The sequence below is a fragment of the Oncorhynchus clarkii genome, chromosome 10 (assembly GCF_045791955.1).
Source record: "Oncorhynchus clarkii lewisi isolate Uvic-CL-2024 chromosome 10, UVic_Ocla_1.0, whole genome shotgun sequence".
NCBI classification, from domain to species: domain Eukaryota; kingdom Metazoa; phylum Chordata; class Actinopteri; order Salmoniformes; family Salmonidae; genus Oncorhynchus; species Oncorhynchus clarkii.
The window spans coordinates 45,883,789-45,904,103 of record NC_092156.1 but is presented as its reverse complement, the minus strand read 5'-3'; the positions used below and the strand labels follow the sequence as shown (position 1 = coordinate 45,904,103).

Below are 20,315 nucleotides of genomic sequence, written 5' to 3'. Positions count from 1 at the left end.
TCATGGGGATGTCGTCAATATCTCCTTTTCTTCTAGTATGAATTATTCATCGTTTTCAGACACTCCGCCCCCGTACTTAATATGTACACACATTTTACACCCACACATCTCTAATAGGAGGGATGGTCTTAGCTGACAGTGTAACAGGATTTAGGGTCCCAGTGGGGTTTGGCCGAGCTGGACGGGCGCTGTGACTGTCGATGTGACACAGAGGGCCGCCTGCCCCCTCCTAATCTTCCCCTGAGGCGACTGCACAGACTGCAGGTCCTGCTGCACCACTGTGGGTAGGCACACAAAGGCCTGATTATCATTCATATGCTCAACAGAGCCACCAGTCCAACAGATGACACTGCTAACCCAACTACCAGCTGAGTAGTGCAATATGTGCAGCACACTATGGGGACTAATGAATCCTTAAGTGTGTGTGTGTGTGTGTGTGTGTGTGTGTGTGTGTGTGTGTGTGTGTGTGTGTGTGTGTGTGTGTGTGTGGGTGCGTGCGTGCGTGTGTGTGTGTGTATCCCGATTCATTTGGTAGCAATCAAGATGAACTTGAACATCAAGACAAATTTGATTGCATTTAGCGGCCGCTCTCATCCAGAGCGATTTACGAGTTATCTGTCTCTGGGAAGTGTTGAGGGGATGCAGCTCTACTGTCCTAATGAGTCACCTGAATACTTCTAAAATCACGTGATATTATTATGACTAATCATTACAACATTATACCAGTTCATAATGCCCAATGAAGGAATGCATTAACAGAGTAACAGTATTCGATAATAATCAACCATGCTGAATTCAATCGAACCCGCATTGCAGTATCTACGGAGTTGCTGATTTTCCCATGGTCGAACAGTACAGAATCCCCTCAGAAGTAGATGCTTAAGTAGTATTTGGGGGCAGTAGTTGAAAGACACTGTGTAAAAATTGCTGCGGCGTGTTCGATTGAACTCAAGTGTTGATTCAGCGTCTCGCCCTTGCTGCCGAAGTCAGACCCTTTTTTTCGACAGTCAGTGAGATTATATGTGCAGTCATGATGCTTTGCTACAACAACTAGACCTACCATTTGTGTAGCCTTCACTGAAAACTCATGTTCACCTAAGGCATTTTGACGAAATGTCCATCAAACTATACTGAAGTATAGAGCTAATGGACATTTGATAACGACACTTTGCATACATAATATTATGGGTTGATTTAAAAAAAAACGTTTGATGTGAATCCATTTGTTATGGTATAGATATGTTTAAAATGTCCCCTTTGGCTTTCATTCTCATGTGAAAGCCTTGACATGCTGCTCAAAGGGATTTGTTTCTCTATGGAGGTCATTGGTCCATTTTATGTTGGCTGACTCAGATTTGTCCAATTCAGTCGACTTTTTGTCTTTAAAAAATAATAGGTCAAACCAATGAATTTAATGAACTCTCCCAGACACAATGCGAGCGTCGTGCCATTTGAACGGCAATAAAGGGCGATTGGCAGGTCAGTAAGCTTTTTCAAGGGGTTTGTACACAAATGTGACAGAATGCTTAGAATGTGGCCATTTCAGCATCTCCATTGACAAGTTGTTCAAAGTGTTGAGGTTTCTTCCTTTCTTTCACACCCAATCACTCCCTAACAACAATATGTGAAAGAATGAAAACCACTTTCTCCACCACTTTCATTCCCGCTCCTTCGAAAAAGTCAGAAGAAACCCACAGAAACTAGTCATGTGCACAGAGTTATGACCCAAACGAGTGCTGCCTCCTGTCTCTCCTCTACTCCTCCCTCCTTTTCACCGTTTTACTTTTCTATTCCTCCGTCATTCCCTCCCTTTGTTTATCTTATGTCTCTCGATGAACTGGCTACACTGGCTCATGTAGAGAAAGTGCAGATTTTGAAGGACTTTTCTAAAATTGCCATGCTATCCTTAAATCAATTTCCAATTATACTAATATATATTTTTATTTTGACCAAATATAGAGTATTGTCCTGTGATTAAAGTTGGAAGTTGAGGAATACATGTTGAAATTCACTAAATATATATATATATAAAAAAAATTTGTTCTTAGTGAACAAACTAACTCGTTTCAGATTTACTTGAATGAGTAAACCAAAGGCTATTTGATAGAGTCCCACAGTACTTGTGTATTCAGTTAATTGAATTAATTGGATCACCCCCCTGGGAATGACAGCTGAGCCATGGGAGGGTGGGGGAGAATAGAGGAGGGGGGGGGGGGGCTGCCTACAAACACTTTATGTCAACATTACTATCAACTATTGTGTTTGTAATTACTTGTTTATTTCCATTTCTGACTCCAACTACAGTATTTTAATTACAATAATGGGATGGTATAATTAAGCTCTCAGGATCGGGCTTCAGTAGGCGTTGCTTATATCCTTTTCATTTCCGACCTCCTGTTGTTTTCACTATTTCCTTCCCATCTCTCTCCCATAAGTCTCCTTCTAAGAGTCAGTATAATTTTCTATTTGTTTATTGTGGTGAAGAAAATGTCATATTAATGTAAGCATTGTTTTCTACTCAGTATTTGAAGTATTTTGAAGCAGCGCTTAAGAATAGAAGAGAAGCTGTGTTTCGTGAATTCCGGCATTGGTTACTTTGCAGTATAATTGGTAAAACAGTATTATATTAAGGCAGTAGCCTATTTTTTGTAGGCAATTTTATTTATGAAGTGGTGCTACAGCAGGAAAGACATGGTGTGGAAATGCTGTTGTGAAGGTCGACTCGCTCAATTCAGTGTAGAAATTCTGATGGAAATGTAAAACTGTACCCAGTCCTGAAAATGAGTGAGCCGTTGCCAAGGCGAGAGCGACACTTTCAGGGTAATGAATGAGAAATTTGGGGACATTTGCATGAGTAAGAATAGCCCCCTGAATCATTTTCATAACCCAATATCCCCCTTTCTTCCCAAATCTCTATGGCAGGCATTGTGTTTTGGAGTCAGCTTTTGTTCAAGATTTTGTTAGATTTTTTTTCTCTCTCATTCATTCCTGCCTCTGACTTTTACCCCCACCCTAATGACCGGGGCGACCACTCCTCTCTCTCCCTCTCTCTGCATTTGACAGTGCAGGGCTCTGTCCCAGCTTTTTGTCTCTGAGTTATGACGTAAGCGCTGAGAAAAAGCCAGTTCTGGGGTATAACATTTGTGGGTTTTTTTTGTGGCTGCTGGGGACGGGTCACTGCCCATTTCAGAGGGTCCCCAGTTTTCTGCAGATGCGCTCTATTGAGGAGGCGACACGCGGCAGGGCGCTCCTGGGTGGGGGGTTACTACTCCCCATTACCATAGAAACCAATACACTGACTTTCAGCTGGCCCGGGCCAGGGGTCCACTGACACCGGCCCTCGCACTGCTCTGAGTCCTGACAGAACCCAAATGGACCTCCGCAAACTGAATAATACCCATTTGTAGCCTGTTTGTCAAACATAACAAGAGCTGCCAGTATTGCTATGACAGCCTGTCTGCACAGATTACTTTTATAAATGAGACCTACTCTTTGGGCTGCCACTCCCATGATGGACCACAGGCGAATAAGATGAATTGGAAAAGATCCAAACAAAACCACTCCAAGATGACACAGACCAGTACAGACCCAAACCCCACATCATGGAGCAGAACCCTCTGGTGTAGGACTTCTCAGCACTACATTCAGAACTATACATAGCCAGGAGACAGGTAATTTCAAACGTCACAACACAGAACTAAAAGTAATCGACAGTGCTCGAAAACAAACAAAAGCCGAACAAGTCCTAATTCCTAAACGCCAAATACAATGCTGAAAGAAATTCAATTTTCAAACATTTCAAATGGGAGTCAATCAATAAGCATGCTGAGCTGTGTGTGAAGTGTGTGTGTGCTTGTGAATACAAAATATGTTTGAATGATAGGGTCTCAACATGTGTGTGTGTGTGTGTGTAACTGTGCATTTGTATATGTACATTAGCCGTAAATGGCCGTCAAGTGAGCAGGCCCGGAGGGTACAAGGTCAGAGTTCACACCCGCCGCCCTCACCCATGGCAGGTGCAGCCCCTGGGGGTGTGAGGCGGAGGCCCCTCATCTCTCCCACCTCTTCACGCTGCGCAGACAGAGAAAGAGAGGGGTGTGAAAGGGTGCACTCCAGAAAGCCATCACCTGCTCCCTCCACCCTCCAATCCCCACTAACCCTCCCACCCCGAAACCTCCTACCACCCCCTGCTCCTCACTGCCTACTTTGACAGACTGGGGTGGGGAGAAAGAGAGAGTGTGTATGAGAGAGAAAGAGACAGAGCGAGAGAGAGAGAGTCCTTCAAAATAATGAAACCAACACAGGAACAGACTGAGTAGCAGAGACAACAAAATGCAAAACCCGGAGAAGACATAAGTGACACTGAAACCAACAACCTAAGGTCTAAACTATCAGCTATCTGTGCAGTTGAGATGTGTGGGATTTTGTTTTTGGTACATTGTTGTGGGTATGAATGCTTTTGGCATCAGAAAAATGTATAATTGTCATGTCCACAGAGGGCAGTGAATTGGACTGGGAGCCAAATGAAGACTGTGTGGACAGAAAGTCCATGGGAGAGGATGTGTATTGATGGACTCCCCTCCCTGCCTCCCCCTCCATTGTGGCGTTGAGTGAGTGTATCCTCCTGCTCTGAGCGTTGGAATGCGTCTCCTCTCCTCCACACCCGTGATGGATGGGGCCTTGTTCTGCACTCTTTCGCCCCTCCCTCTGAATCCCCTTTTCTCTCTTTTAGGCTTTGACTCTTTCACCACCTCCTTTTATTCTACCCCAATAAAAGTCACCGATTCTTCATTGGCTGTTGTGTGGATCTGAGAGGCTCTGAGACTTTTCATCTGGAGTGTGTCACACATCATCACACAAAGTAACCCACACGCAAACGAATGCACACAACTGCATATAAAACGCAAGCACAGTAATGTATAGAAGCACCACATTCGCTCAAATAAACAATGACAAAACACAACAAAAACACACACAAAACACTAAATGTATCGATAGTCGAAGTTCCTGTCTTGCTCTATCCCCACGTTGCACCTCCAGTTTTGCGCCGTTTCCAGCTCCATTATGTGGTGTTGTGCTATTTCTGTGGCGAGGGAGTGAGGCACACAGGCCTATGAGCTACTAATACTAATGAGATATTATTTAAAGAATTACTCTTTGATACTGTATTTCCCACTGGCTTGATGAAAAGGTAAAACAGGGCTGTTTAAAAACTATTATTAGATAGCATTACACAAGAAGTCACCATCAGGAGTACGGCTTCATCCCCGAGTCACCAATCAGCTCCTGAGTCACCAATCGGATCCTGAGTCACTGCGCCCTTCCTCTATGGACCCTCTCATCTCACTTCGAAATTATATTATACGCACTCTCAAAGGACTCAGACACACCCACACATACGGACATTTGCAGTGAGACACAGGTAACCACACACCCACACAGGCACACCTAGATAATATAAAATGCATCTATCAATCAATGTAAGGAAGCACAAAGTTATAGCCAAATGAATGACAATCTTTAACGATAAATCATTTTGGTATTTCAAATAATGAACTTGATATTAGGGTTTGTCAACAGCAGCAATGGAGGAAAAAGCATCCCAAAGCTCATTGTTCATTGGGAACTTGAAGATGACAGTTAGATACTGTTCATCTCGGTGGAATGAGACCAATCATCAACTCTACAAAGATCCCCTCATTACTTCAAAAAAGACACAAGACAGGGTCAAAAACACAATGTAATACAATGGGAGGTTGGTAACGTTTTAACGCTTAGATATTAGATATGCTGTACATTATACAGCCAGTGGGGGGCGAAGGTAGCCTAGTGGTTAGAGCGTTGGACTAGTAACCGAAAGGTTGCAAAATCGAATCCCAGAGTTGACAAGGTAAAAATCTGTCGTTCTGCCCCTGAGCAAGGCAGTTAACCCACTGATCCTAGGACGTCATTGAAAATAAGAATGTGTTCTTAACTGACCTGCCTAGTTAAATTAAAGGTATAAAATACTACCTTAAAGGTAGATTCAGTGATATGATGTTACTATAAGTAGCAGTGTGATTGTAGCAAATTTGGGGGGGTAATCTGCCCGGGACACAAACCTGCATCTTTATACAACACTGCTGGTGCCTTAGTAGTCCCATTTCATTTCTGACACCAATGTAGGAAATTCAGGAGTTAGCCTGATGTTGACCTGAACTTACGACCCTGTACCTGTCAGTCCAGAAGGACACTACACCTTATGTCGTGACACAATGAAAATGTGAATATGAAATTGAAAGTAGCTCTATCCATTTCTCTTTTTTTAAATGTCAATGAGTATGCAAACTTAGTCGGAAGGACATTAATGGTATCTTATCTTCCTGGCTTTCCATTCTTCAAGGTTTGTTCCCGCTAGGGTGCATACACAGCTTCATGGTTAAAACTGATGATGGTAGATGGAAAATAAACTGGCCTCTCCCAATAGACATCTTTTAAAGGTCAACTTCCCCTTAGAACCAACTTCTCTGGTTTTAAATGGCCTATGTCGCATCGATATGAGTCAAAAACATTACACCTAGAGTACAAATGGACTACAAAGTGTAAATAGAATACTTTTGGTCATAAAGTCAGTCTAGTCCAAAACGGATTTGACAGAGAAACATCAGCTAGATAGCTGCAGCTGGCTATCCTATCACCATCTTGAGATGGCGTTGTTCTCTCCATAGCAAAGCTAGCTAGCTGACCTAACTGACCTAACTGTACTCACTACTGCCCTTGTTTGTTGTGATTGAATGGCAAAGAAACACCCACATCAAACCACACCCCCAAGACAACTGTCGTTTTCCTTCAGTCATGGCAGCAAGCATTTCTTGATGAGCCAGAATGAAAAACAAGTCCAGTCGTCCTTTAAGGTCTGAAAACATCTAACAAACATGTATTTTTGTCATTTAAATGAATCTATAAAGTTTGCATGTAGCCAAGTGTGAGTATTCTGTGTTTACATATATGTGTTTGAGTTCACTGTGCAGAAGTATTTACGTGTTTGTGTATACAAGTCTTCAGTGTGCATGTGTGTGTGTGTGTGTGTGTGTGTGTGTGTGTGTGGTAGGGGTCTGGGTCCGTGTTTTTAGTAAGTCCTTGTGTAACCACTTGAGGCAGAGAAAAATGGGCAGAGGCATTAAAAACATAAAAGGAAAAAGGCTAGTAATGAATTTACAGGAAAATGAACATTAATGGCACTAGCATTACTCATGTTCCATATAACAAATTATTGGAAATTTGACAAGCACACTAAATTATCTCCTCATGTCTGCCGGGAGCGCGATGAAGTCCTCTCTGCCCGCCATGGCAAGACAATTTCAGCTCATTTCACTATTTATAACAATAGAACTACCCATTAAGACAAATTAATGTCATTATCAAGTCTCTATGAAAATGACAACTACCAGCGTTTCGAGCAGCTTTAGAGGCTATTGACGATAATGAAATCCGCTGTACAGGTACTGAAAAGAAACACTCCAAGTAATTATTTTCTAGTAGCTTGTTTGTCTGCCGTCCGTTCGTTTGCTTTCAGCTCAATTATGTGACTCTGTGAGCGTGTGGAGGCGCGTAGTGCTCTGCGGCCCACAGAGCGAGGGGCCTAATTGGGCAATTACCGTCCCGTTTCAGGGCTTTTAGCTCCAGCAGAGTGGAGGGAGACCAGGCCGCTCACAGCCAGGAGCACCCTACACACACAAAACCACACATTTACACTACTGACACAAACACACGCACCATCCACACACACCCTACATTGTAGGATCTACAGTACCCACATGCAAGAACACATGGTATACACACAAAGACACATGGTATACACACAAAGACACATGGTATACACACAAAGACACATGGTATACACACAAAGACACATGGTATACACACAAAGACACATGGTATACACACAAAGACACATGGTATACACACAAAGACACATGGTATACACACAAAGACACATGGTATACACACAAAGACACATGGTATACACACAAAGACACATGGTATACACACAAAGACACATGGTATACACACAAAGACACATGGTACACACACAAAGACACATGGTACACACACAAAGACACATGGTATACACACAAAGACACATGGTACACACACAAAGACACATGGTATACACACAAAGACACATGGTACACACACAAAGACACATGGTATACACACAAAGACACATGGTACACACACAAAGACACATGGTATACACACAAAGACACATGGTATACACACAAAGACACATGGTACACTATGAGAAAATAAATACAACTTGTCTACACACCTTTGTATGAGAAGACTATATAATATGATTGTATATTCAGAGGTCATACATACATCCCTCTAGACATTCTATATACACAATCAAATGTGCGTGCAAACACACACAGACACACACACATATTAGCTAGTACATAGAAATGTGTGTGTGCGTATATGTATGTGTGTGTGTGTGTGTGTGTGTGTGTGTGTGTGTCATTGATGTGTCAGTCTATGTCAATATGTGAGTGTCTGAGATTATAAACGAGTGAAAACACAGGTGGCACCCCCTCCATATCGCTCGCTCCCTTCCTCTCCTCCTCTAATTTCCACATTATCCCTGTAGCGTTCTCCCCCTCACTCTAACATTCAGTCTGTCTCTCTCTGGATCATGTAGCTTGTGTTAATTAAACCCTCTTTCAGATCATTCCCTTGCTCAAGTGGCTTCAGTGCGGCACCCATTAGGCAGAAAGCTCTGTTATCTGCATTTCCAAATGTAGCTCAACATTTATTAAAGTGAAATTCATCCAGTAATTGCCCGCCTCGGCATGCCCTGTTCCTGACTCCCACCTCCCGGGCCACCTGCCCAAAGACACCACCAACTATTTCCCAGCATGCCACAGGGTAATTAGACCTTTCAGACCCCGTCCACTGAGAGCCTGGTAATTGCGTTAACAAAAAAAATTAACAGCGCATCATGAGGATCATTATGTAAAAATACCTGCTAATGAAGCATTAGCCTTGATTTTATCTGGATTAAAAATCGCTAGAAACACAGAGAAGTGAGAGTGCGCAGAGACAATGTCAGGAGAATAAAGTTTTCAAAAAAAACAAAAACAACTAAGGGTTTTAAACAGTCGAGGAGTTTTGCTGAGACAAATGTCATCCTCTTAAACTAGTGGTACCGATATATACAGCGAGGTCCATAATTATTGGCACCCTTGCTAAAGATGAGCAAACAATACTATAAAATAAATACTAAAAATACTGAGCTATAATGCATGCAATAACAACAACAAAAATGTATATATTTTTTAATACAATTGCCCAGAAAAAAAATAGATTTAGTTTCAAAAGTAAAAGAAACGAAGATGGGTGTCTAAATTATTAACACTCCTGTTTTCAATACTCCAGCACCCTCCCCTTGTGAGGATAACGACAATGAGCCTTTTTCTAAAATGTTTTATGAGATTGGAGAAAATGCTTGATATCCTGCCGTTGACCTTAACAAGGGCTCCAGGACCAGTGGAAGCAAAATAGCCCCATAACATCAAAGATCCACCACTATATTTTATGAGGTACTTTTCTGCATATGCTTCTGTTTTTCAACACCAAATCCACCACTGGTGTGTGTGACCAAACAGCTCTATTTTCATGTCCTCTGACTATAGCACCAGTTCCAATCCAAGTGCCAATGCCTTTTACCAAACTCCAGGCGGTGCTATGGTCAGATTTTTTTGGGCATACAATATAGTTCAGTATTTGTACTATTTATTTTATACAATATTTTTTGCTCATCTTTATTAAGATGAGCAGGTGATAAACTGTAAATACAAATTCAGATATCTTGCTATTTTGCCGTCGTGCTATTTTAAAATGACTATTTCAGTCACCTTAAAGGCAAAAACATAATTGATAATTTGATTATAAAAAATTATAGATTCTAAAATTGGTTCATTTTATGGCTTTTAAAATCTCATCTGGACAATTGTTTTGCCAGTTCTCTACAAAACATTGAGGTGCTCAATGAATTTGTACTATTTCAAGAGAGAGGCTGTTTGATGATTTAAAAAAAATGTCATGACAATTTGTCTCAACAAAAATTGTTTCTAGCTTATATATATTTTGTTACAGTGACTGTCACTTTAATTTGTAATTGATAGCTCAAGTAGGTCACAATACGCAATCATCTGAATATGTTGAGATATGCTGTAAATCATCATACACATTAAATCAAGTGGTATATGAGGACATTTTCTATGACAGTTTGTCAGAGTTGACTGTTTTACATTAATACATAGGACAGGCTAGTGGATTAAAACATTTGTACCAACAGTGAACATGAAAATAATACAAATCATTTCTGAACATAGGATGCATCATAGTTGGAATGTTAGTTTCTTGCGTAACTAAACTACCTGTATAAATACACAGTAGATACAGAATTTGGACAACATTTAGAACATTATTATTTTTGAAAGGGAAAGGGAAGGGGGATACTTAGTCAGTTGTCCAACTGAATGTATTCAACTGTAATGTGTCTTCCGCATTTAACCCAACCAAGTAGCCTACAAGTGGATTGTCTTAATGAGGGTTAAGTACAATGGTTGGTTAAGTACAATGTAATGTTGGTTAAGTACAATAACTACGCATATAATGACAATGATTGTTACAATGTACTTACAGGAGTAGCCTAATAACAACATTGTAAACCTTAAATGTTATTTGGAGTTTCCTTTCAGTGTGATGTACCTGTAGATACCATAGTTTACAGCAGAGCAGCACTGTCGGACAAGAGTGACTATGTAGAATAATATCAAGCATCATTATATTATCATCATTAAATAATTATATTATTAAGAATTCTAATCCCACAGTAATAAGAATAGGCTATTATATGTTTTATACTGAAATGTATTCTTAAAAATGTTTTTTAAGTCGTTGTTAACATGTTTCATGTGGCTTCAAACTTTCTCAACGTCAGATCACCAAACTTACAAAACAATGGAAATGATTGACAGATGCAAGTGAGAATAGTCTAATTCTAAGACTACTAAACGAATCAGTTGAATGGAGGATTAATACGGCGACAGAAAATGAGCCAATATTACCATTGGCTCTAAACTATAGGCCTAACATGGTTTGGCAATGTATTAATTAATTGAGACATGAATTGCAAGAGAGAGAGGGAGGAGGGCGTTAAACTACGTTTCAGTTAATCATCAGCTCATTCAGGTGTTAGTCAGCGCCACATAACCTGCATATGTGTATTTGCCGAAACATGTTTGTTATCCTTGGGAAAACCAGCCTCACACATAGAAGTCCCACCATTGGGATGAAGACCAAACGACAGATTTAAACTATGTTACAGTTTGAGAGCATACAGGAACGTTTTCGTGTGGTAACTTACCTTTTTGTTGGGGTTTCGCTTTAAAGAATTTCTGCGCTAATTAATAAATAAGCTCACATTCTCCACCATGTATGCTCTTTCCGCGAGCACATCTTTCTTTCCTATCAGTCGACCGTGTACAATTATCAATCTGCTACTCGCAAACGATGCACTTTTTTTGTTCAGATTATTTAAATATACTTTTGTTTAACTTTGGCAGTTAGTAGGCCTACCTTCACATCTCTCTACATTTTGACAATTGCCCGGCTTGCTGAAAGGTTGAGTTTAATCATTATGTCGTTTAGGTGTCCGGACACCACATCACTGCAAACAGCCTATGCAATTTGCCTCCTATTATATCATAAAATGCTTACTAATAAGTTCCACACTGTTACTAGACTTGGGCTGCAATAACACAGGCAGTTGTTGGTCTTTTGACCAATCAGATTAAAGTCAAATTAATTTTATAAACCCATGGTTCTAAAATTAATTTAGCCTTAAGATGCTTTTGGGAAACCGGGCCCTGATCTTTTGCCAGCAATTAGGCAAATGATCCGAATTGGGATGCCTGTGTAAACGCAGCCTATGAAACCTATAAAAACGAATGGTTTGGTTTGTAGAAACTGAACGGATATAACACTTCAGATTAATTGAGGCCTCAAATTGTCATTGTAAAACAGATCATTCAAAACTGAGAATCCTAACTATATCCTGTGTTTAAGTTTAGTTTTTATCCACATACAGATACATGCCTTCAAGACTAAAACACCTAACTATACAAAAAGTGCAATGCAGCTTATTTTCAACACCCCTTTCCCTAGCCAGGGGTATTCAACTCTGACCCTACGAGGTCCTGAGCCTGCTGGTTTTCTGTTCTACCTGATAACTAATAGCACCTCATGTCTAAATCAGTCCTTGATTAGAGGTGAACAATGAAAAAAAGCGTGGACATGGCTTCGAGGTCCAGAGTTGACACACACACACACACACACACACACACACACACACACACACACACACAAATTATCTTGCTGTTCATTAAATTAACTGCTGCTCATCTGATTATAAAATCTATCTATTTACTGTTTCTATAGACTAAGGCCTGGGCAGGGGATAACCCCACACCGCAGAGCCCACTGAACATCTCTAAAACTTTCTTGACAATTAGGCTATCACTGCAGACTTCTTCAATAATGCCTATGTGTCAGAAATTACAATCCAGATCATTAGGGCTACCTAGTGGGATTTTAATAATGAAGATAATATAATTTAGCATATATTCCTAGCCCAACAATGTTTGCAAACATCCAAAGCAACAAGCAACAACAAAAAACATTCCTGCCTACTCCTTTGAAAGAGCTCTCCCCTGAGAGCTATAGAAAAGCACCTTTGTCTATCAATCAGATTTTTTCCCTCACTAAGATCTCTCAAAGTACACTAAACACATAAAGGGACACTAAATAAAGGCCGCACTGCCTTTGAACATATAGCAAGTTCCTATAATTGTTTTTTCCCAATCAAGAACACATGCAGGATGTGACCTAATATAGATGGAACATAGGGTATTGATAATATGAACAAATACATCGAATTGGCTTAATATATAAGCAAAATGCAGTGCCCAGAGAAGAAGGTGCAAAACAAAGACGAGCAGAGTAGAGTATTGACGAGTCAAACTGTGTCAACCCGAGTTACGCTCAGATGAGCGCTCAGAAGCTGACCCGCGCGCGCAATACGCCTGCACTGGTCTAAGACCCCGTCCCTTATGTCAATATCTCCGATTGTTAGCCAAATGAATTACAATTATTTTAAATGTATGTCATGTCTATGAGATTTGTTTTTTCGTTTGAAAGACCATTTGCCTCGACTATTTTTCGAAATCTAACTTAGATGTGCAATCACAAGGTTTGCTAAGAACATAGTTTGATAACAATTATTCTAGACCATGATCAGGCTATTATAATCAACAGCAGCCTGTAGCCTAGCTTACTATTAGTAGCGTAGGGGCCTACACATGAATAATTATAGCCTAAGTTATATAATAAGAAAGGTACTAGTTCGAACGACATCTAAAACTACAAATTCAGATCATTATTCTGCGACTACGTCATCGTGCTGCGCTAAGAACTGTTAAGGAGACAGGACCCCGTTTTCATGTTGTATGGAAACAAACACCTCCCGTTTTAGGGCGATACGTATGCGTTGAATTATTGTACAATATAAAGCTAAGTTTACAATTCTTCGTGCGACCTTACTTATTCTTTGTTCCTGTGTTTCGGCCTGCAAGCTGACTGTCGCGTGCCTGATCTGTATGTATTCCTAGCCCTGTACAATACGTTCTGTAGAGGCTGCTACTTCTCCCTGTCAATTATTGTTTTCTTAGCTAACCATGTTTCCATGCTTGTCAACAGTGTGTTTTTGATGGTCTTTCACTTGCATTTTCTGACTTTTAAACGTAATTGCTAGACAAAAGTGACTTACTTTTGGGAATAATAATGCCTAGTTTCACGTTTGTTTACCTCTCTCACTCTCTCCTGCTCTCTCTGTGTTCTGCTCAGAATGTCTAGTGCTTGTCTGAGGTGGGCCCTGAGCCATGCATCTAGAGGTGTCTGTGGTGGAACTCTCAACTCCTGGAGAACAGCCTCTGGGGCTGGGCTAATATCATACAATGGGAGATGTGTGAGTGCATCGTTGTCTTGGGGATGGTGTCCACTGTCCACCACAGTGGATGAAACTGAAGAGGGGCAGATGCCTAAGAAGAAGCAGGATCCCCGAGCTCGTGCCACCATTGGCAGTATTGGCCGGAAGATCCACCAGCGCCACCTGCAGGTGATCAATGAGAATGGCGAGAACATGGGCACCATGCATCGAGCTGATGTCCTCAGACTGATGGACGAGAATGGGCTTAAACTGGTCCCTCTCAACGAAAACAAAGATCCACCCGTCTACCGTCTAATGACTGGCAAACAGATCCACGAGGAGCAGCTCAAACTGCGTGAGAAACAGAAAGCCAAGACAGGTGTGTAATATTTAGCACATACACAACTACTGCCTTTACATCACACACATGCACATCTCTGCATTGCATACAGTCGTTATATCAGAATTCTCTAAAAGGAATCCCCTCCTGTCTGATCTCTGAAAGCCAAAACCATACCTTCGGTCTCTCCACAGGCCCTGTGCAGGTAAAGGAGCTTACCGTTTCCTCTGACATTGGTAACCATGATCTTCTAACCAAGCTGAGGCAGGTCCAGAGCTGGCTGGACAAGAAGCACCATGTCAGAATCACTCTGAGAACAGGGCGTGTGGAACATACACAGCCACTGGTGAGAAATATATTATTTTGACCTGTCTGATGCACATCACCTAAAACCACGTCCTTTATACAGGTTCTATTCACCCTTCTGTAGTTTCAAAGATGCTTTAGAGATGATTTTCTTGGGTATGTATAATGACTACTACCGTATTCATGTATTTCATTTCCCTAACAAGCTCATGGAACTAGACAGAACAGATACTGTACAGTTGAAGTCGGAAGTTTACATACACTTAGGTTGGAGTCATTAACTCGTTTTTCAACCCCTCCACACATTTCTTGTTAACAAACTATAGTTTTGGCAAGTCGTTTTGGATATCTACTGTTTGCATCACACAAATCATTTTTCCAACAATTGTTTACAGACATATTATTTCACTTATAATTCACTGTATCACAATTTGAGTAAGGTCAGAAGTTTACATACACTAAGTTGGCTGTGCCTTTAAACAGCTTGGAAAATTCCAGAAAATTATGTCATGGCTTTAGAAACTTCTGATAGGCTAATTGACATCATTTGAGTCAATTGGGAGTGTACCTGAATGTATTTCAAGGCCTACCTTCAAACTCAATGCCTCTTTGCTTGACATCATGGGAAAATCAAAAGAAATCAGCCAAGTCCTCAGAAAAAAATTGTAGACCTCCACAAGTCTGGTTCATCCTTGGGAGCAATTTCCAAATGCCTGAAGGTACCACGTTCATCTGTACAAACAATAGTACGCAAATATAAAATACCTCCTAGGAAGGAGACACGTTCTGTCTCCTAGAGATTAACATACTTTGGTGCAAAAAGTGCAAATCAATCCCAGAAAAACAGCAAAGGACCTTGTGAAGATGCTGGAGGAAACAGGTACAAAAGTATCTATATCCACAGTAAATCAAGTCCTATATCGATATAACCTGAAAGGCCGCTCAGCAAAGAAGAAGCTACTGCTCCAAAACCGCCATAAAAAAGCCAGACTACGGTTTGCAACTGCAGATGGGGACAAAGATGTCCTCTGGTCTGATGAAACAAAAATAGAACTGGTCATAATGACCATCGTTATGTTTGGAGGAAAAAGAGGGAGGCTTGCAAGCCGAAGAACACCATCTCAGCTGTGAAGCACAGGGGTGGCGGCATCATGTTGTGGGGGTGCTTTGCTGCAGGAGGGACTGGTGCACTTCACAAATTAGATGGCATCATGAGGAGAAAAATTATGTGGATATATTGAAGCAACATCTCAAGACATCAGTCAGGAAGTTAAAGCTTGGTCGCAAATAGGTCTTCCAAATGGACAATGAGCCCAAGCATACTTCCAAAGTTGTGGCAAAGTGGCTTAAGAACAACAAAGTCAAGGTATTGGAGTGGCCATCACAAAGCCCTGACCTCAATCCTATAGAAAATGTGTGGGCAGAACTGAAAAAGCATATGCAAGCAAGGAGGCCTACAAACCTGACTCAGTTACACCAGCTCTGTCAGGAGGAATGGGTCAAAATTCACCCAAATTATTGTGGGAAGCTTGTGGAAGGCTACTCCAAATGTTTGGCACAAGTTAAACAATTTAAAGGCAATTGAAATGAATTTTTACTAGGATTAAATGTCAGGAATTGTTAAAGCCTGAGTTTAAATGTATTTGGCTAAGGTGTATGTAAACTTCCGACTTAAACTGTAAATATAATAAATAAATAGATCCATTAGTATTGCAACCAGTAAACCTATATTAAACCTAAATGTGTCAGCCTGAACACACCAGATACCTCTTCACTATTCTGTAGTTGAAACCAGGAAAATAGTAGACAGTTGGTTTTTAATTAAGAACTCTATTTTTTACGCAAAAATATACACTCAATTCTGTATATGTACACAAAAACCTTCCTTTGGCAGAGCAGAGATTCATTAGCAACAAATATAAACCAGGCTCAGATATGGTGAATTATGCAGTGCCCTCCATAATTATTGGGACAGTGACATATATTTTTTGTTGTTTTGGCTCTGTACTCCAGCACTTTGGATTTGAAATGATACAATGACTATGAGGTTAAGTAGTAGACTGTCAGCTTAAATATGAGGGTATTTTCATCCGAATCGGAAATTGCAGTACTTTTTTTTTTACATAGACCCCTAAAATATTCGGACAAATTCACTTATTTGTGTATTAAAGTATGCAAACGTTTAGTATTTGGTCCCATATTCCTAGCACGCAATGACTACATCAAGCTTGTGACTCTACAAACGTGTTGGATGCATTACAGCTAGTCCTGAATGAAAGGTGAATAATGATAAGTGAGAAAGTTACAGACGCACGAGTACTATACCCCCAAGACAAGCTAACCTCTCACCATTAGAATAACAGGGGAGGTTCGAGTTTTTGAGAGGGAATGATATTTGGAGGCTTGTAACTTTCTCACTCATAATTATTCACAATTAATTCAGGACTATCCATAGTCATGGGAGTATCCACATTCATGTAGAAGTGTTTAAAACATTATATTCTGACTCCAAAATGCTAAAGTACATTATTTACCATTCATTTATATTGGGCACAAAATAATCTGAATTGCAACCGGAACAAACTGCAAATGCATTCAACAAGTTTGTAGAATCACAAGGTTGATGTAATCATTGCGTGCTAGGAATATGGGACCAAATACAAAACTTTTGATTACTTTAATACACATCTACAGTACCAGTCAAAAGTTTTGACACACCTAGTCATTCAAGGGTTTTCTTTATTTTTACTATTTTCTACATTGTAGAATAATAGTGAAGACATCAAAACTATGAAATAACACATATGGAATCATGTAGTAACCAAAAAAGTGTTCAAAATCAAAATAGATTTTATAGTTGAGATTCTTCAAATAGCCACCATTTGCCTTGACGACAGCTTTGCACACTCTTGGCATTCTCTCAACCAGCTTCACCTGGAATGCTTTCCCAACAGTCTTGAAGGAGTTCCCACAAAAGCTGAGCACTTGTTGGCTGCTTTTCCTTCACGCTGTGGTCCAACTCATCCCAAACCATCTCAATTGGGACTCCATCCAAATTTGGACTCATCAGACCAAAGGACAGATTTCCACTGGTCTAATGTCCATTGCTTGTGTTTCTTGGCCCTAGCAAGTCTCTTCTTATTATTGGTGTCCTTCAGTAGTGGTTTCTTTGCAGCAATTCGATTCGACCATGAAGGCCTGATTCAAGCAGTCTCCTCTGAACGGTTGATGTTGAGATGTGCCTGTTACTTGAACTCTGTGAAGCATTTATTTGGGGTGCATCTAACTCTAATGAACTTATCCTCTGCAGCAGAGGTAACTCTGGGTCTTCCTTTCCTGTGGTGGTCCTCATGAGAGCCAGATTCATCATAGCGCTTGATGGTTTTTGCGACTGCACTTGAGGAAACTTTCAAAGTTCTTGAAATGTTTCGGATTGACTGACTTTCATGTCTTAAAGTAATGATGGACTGTCATTTCTCTTTGCTTATTTGAGCTGTTCTTGCCATAATATGGACTTGGTCTTTTACCAAATAGGACTATCTTCTGTATACCACCCCTACCTTGTCACAACACAACTGATTGGCTCAAACACATTAAGAAGGAAATAAATTCCACAAGTTCACTTTTAACAAGGCACACCTGTTAATTGAAATGCATTCCAGGTGACTACCTCATGAAGCTGGTTGAGAGAGTGCCAAGTGTGTGCAAAGCTGTCAAAGGCAAATGATGGCTACTTTGAAGTTTTAAAATATCTAAAGATTTTTTTAACACTGTTTTGGTTACAACATGATTCCATATATGTTATTTCATAGTTTTGATGTCTTCACTATTATTCTACAATGTAGAAAATAGTAACAATAAAGAAAAACCCTTGACTGGGTAGGTGTGTCCAAACTTTTGACTAGTACTGTAAGTGAATTTGTCCCAATACTTTTGGTCCCCTGAAATGGGGGGACTATGTACAAAAAGTGCTGTAATTTATAAATGGTTCACCCGATATAAAGTGCTGGAGTACAGAGCCAAAACAATTTTAAAAATGTGTCACTGTCCCAATAATTATGGAGGACACTGTATATTTTTCTATTCTTATTGCGGTTGGGAAAAGGAGTGTGCCTTTTTGTCTGTACAAGAACTCCATGTTAACTTTCCTGAGATGTGAAAGTATGGGCAGCTCAAATGTTAATGTTGTGCTTTTATGGTTTTGACGACAGGACACAACTCTGGAGCAGATGGTGCAACAGATAGAGGGGCTGGTAGGATTTGTTTCCAAACCCAAAGTAATCCGAGACGGTAGAGCTGCCATGTGCATCCTGCGTCCACCCTCAGTGAAGGAACTCAGAGAAATGAACAAAGGTGCAGCAGCTCCGGCCACTGATACCAGCTCCGAGCCCACCACATCACCTGCTGTTCCCCATACAGACCTCACACCAGACTCACAGCACTGAACTTAAATACAATCTAACTTAACATTTGTGTGTGTGGAAACTTATGAGCTCAAAAACGAATGGAAAACTTAACTAGTGAAGGCCATGTCATATCCAGTAAAAAAAAAAATTATGAAGAGGGCGGCTGTACACATAAACAGCAATATATGCAATAAACATAGGATGGGATGAGGAACAGCACGACATGTAAGGTTTATGTACTGGCTACTCGAAGTTTATGTTCAAATAAATGAACATATTCTAGCATACATGGAATGCCTATGTCTATTCTTACCTGTTTTTTCCATTCTGGATGGTGGGCAACACTATGGCGTTGTAAGCCTTGCTGTGAACTACAACGTTTTCTATTAAAGGGAACATAGGTTCGTATATCCATGTTATCACTACTGTAATTCAAATGTGTGGGGACCACTCTCTCATTCAAATGCACCTCCAGAGATACAGGAGCTGATTTGGACTAAATAGAGAGGGAAATCTGGTAGCAACACAACAGGACTATGGTCAGGTATTCATACCTTGATGGCACATGTCTTTCCACAGCCTTCATGGGGGCAGGTGTAAGGGCGCTGCTCTTCATGGAAAGAGCTGATGTTGCCCTGCAGGTTGAAAGGCGCACCCCTCCCTGGGACAGATAAACACCGGGCGCTCCCCTGCGTGGACACACTAGTGCTGCTTCAGGAACCAGGTGGGAAACACCTTGCTGCACTCATTACACTGCAAAAGGGCTGGAGACAATCACTTTAAAGCAACCTTCATGGAGGAACTTTGTTGTAATTGTGCAGGTAAACAAACAAATCACATTTTATTTGTCACATGCGCCGAATACAACCGGTGTAGACAATACCGTGAAATGCTTACTTACAAGCCCTTAACCAATAATGCAGTTCAAGAAATAGAGTGAATAAAATAATTACTAAATAAAGTTTCAAATAAAAAGTAACACAATAAAATAACAATGACAAGGCTATATACAGGAGGTACCGGTACCGAGTCAATGTGCAGGGGTACATGTAGTCAAGGTAATTTGTACATGTAGGAAGGAGTAAAGTGACTATGCATAGATAATAAACAGCGAGTAGCAGCAGTGTAAAAACAAAGGGGTGGTGTCAATGTAATTTGTCAATTTTGATTCATTGTTCAGCAGAGAGAACAGTCTATGACTTGGGTGACAGGAGTCTTTGACATTATT

At 40.6% G+C, this 20,315-nt stretch overlaps 1 protein-coding gene across 1 annotated transcript; it reads left to right on the top strand.

Annotated features, from left to right (window-relative positions):
* The first annotated feature begins 13,527 nt into the window (after positions 1-13,527).
* LOC139418622 (mitochondrial translational initiation factor 3) lies at positions 13,528-19,847 on the top strand. Its single transcript, XM_071168224.1, has 5 exons — positions 13,528-13,704; positions 13,954-14,414; positions 14,570-14,721; positions 18,893-19,034; positions 19,667-19,847. Exons 2-5 carry the CDS (start codon positions 13,955-13,957, stop codon positions 19,759-19,761), a joined length of 849 nt encoding a protein of 282 aa, XP_071024325.1. The 5' UTR covers positions 13,528-13,704; position 13,954; the 3' UTR covers positions 19,762-19,847.
* The last annotated feature ends 468 nt before the right edge of the window (positions 19,848-20,315 follow it).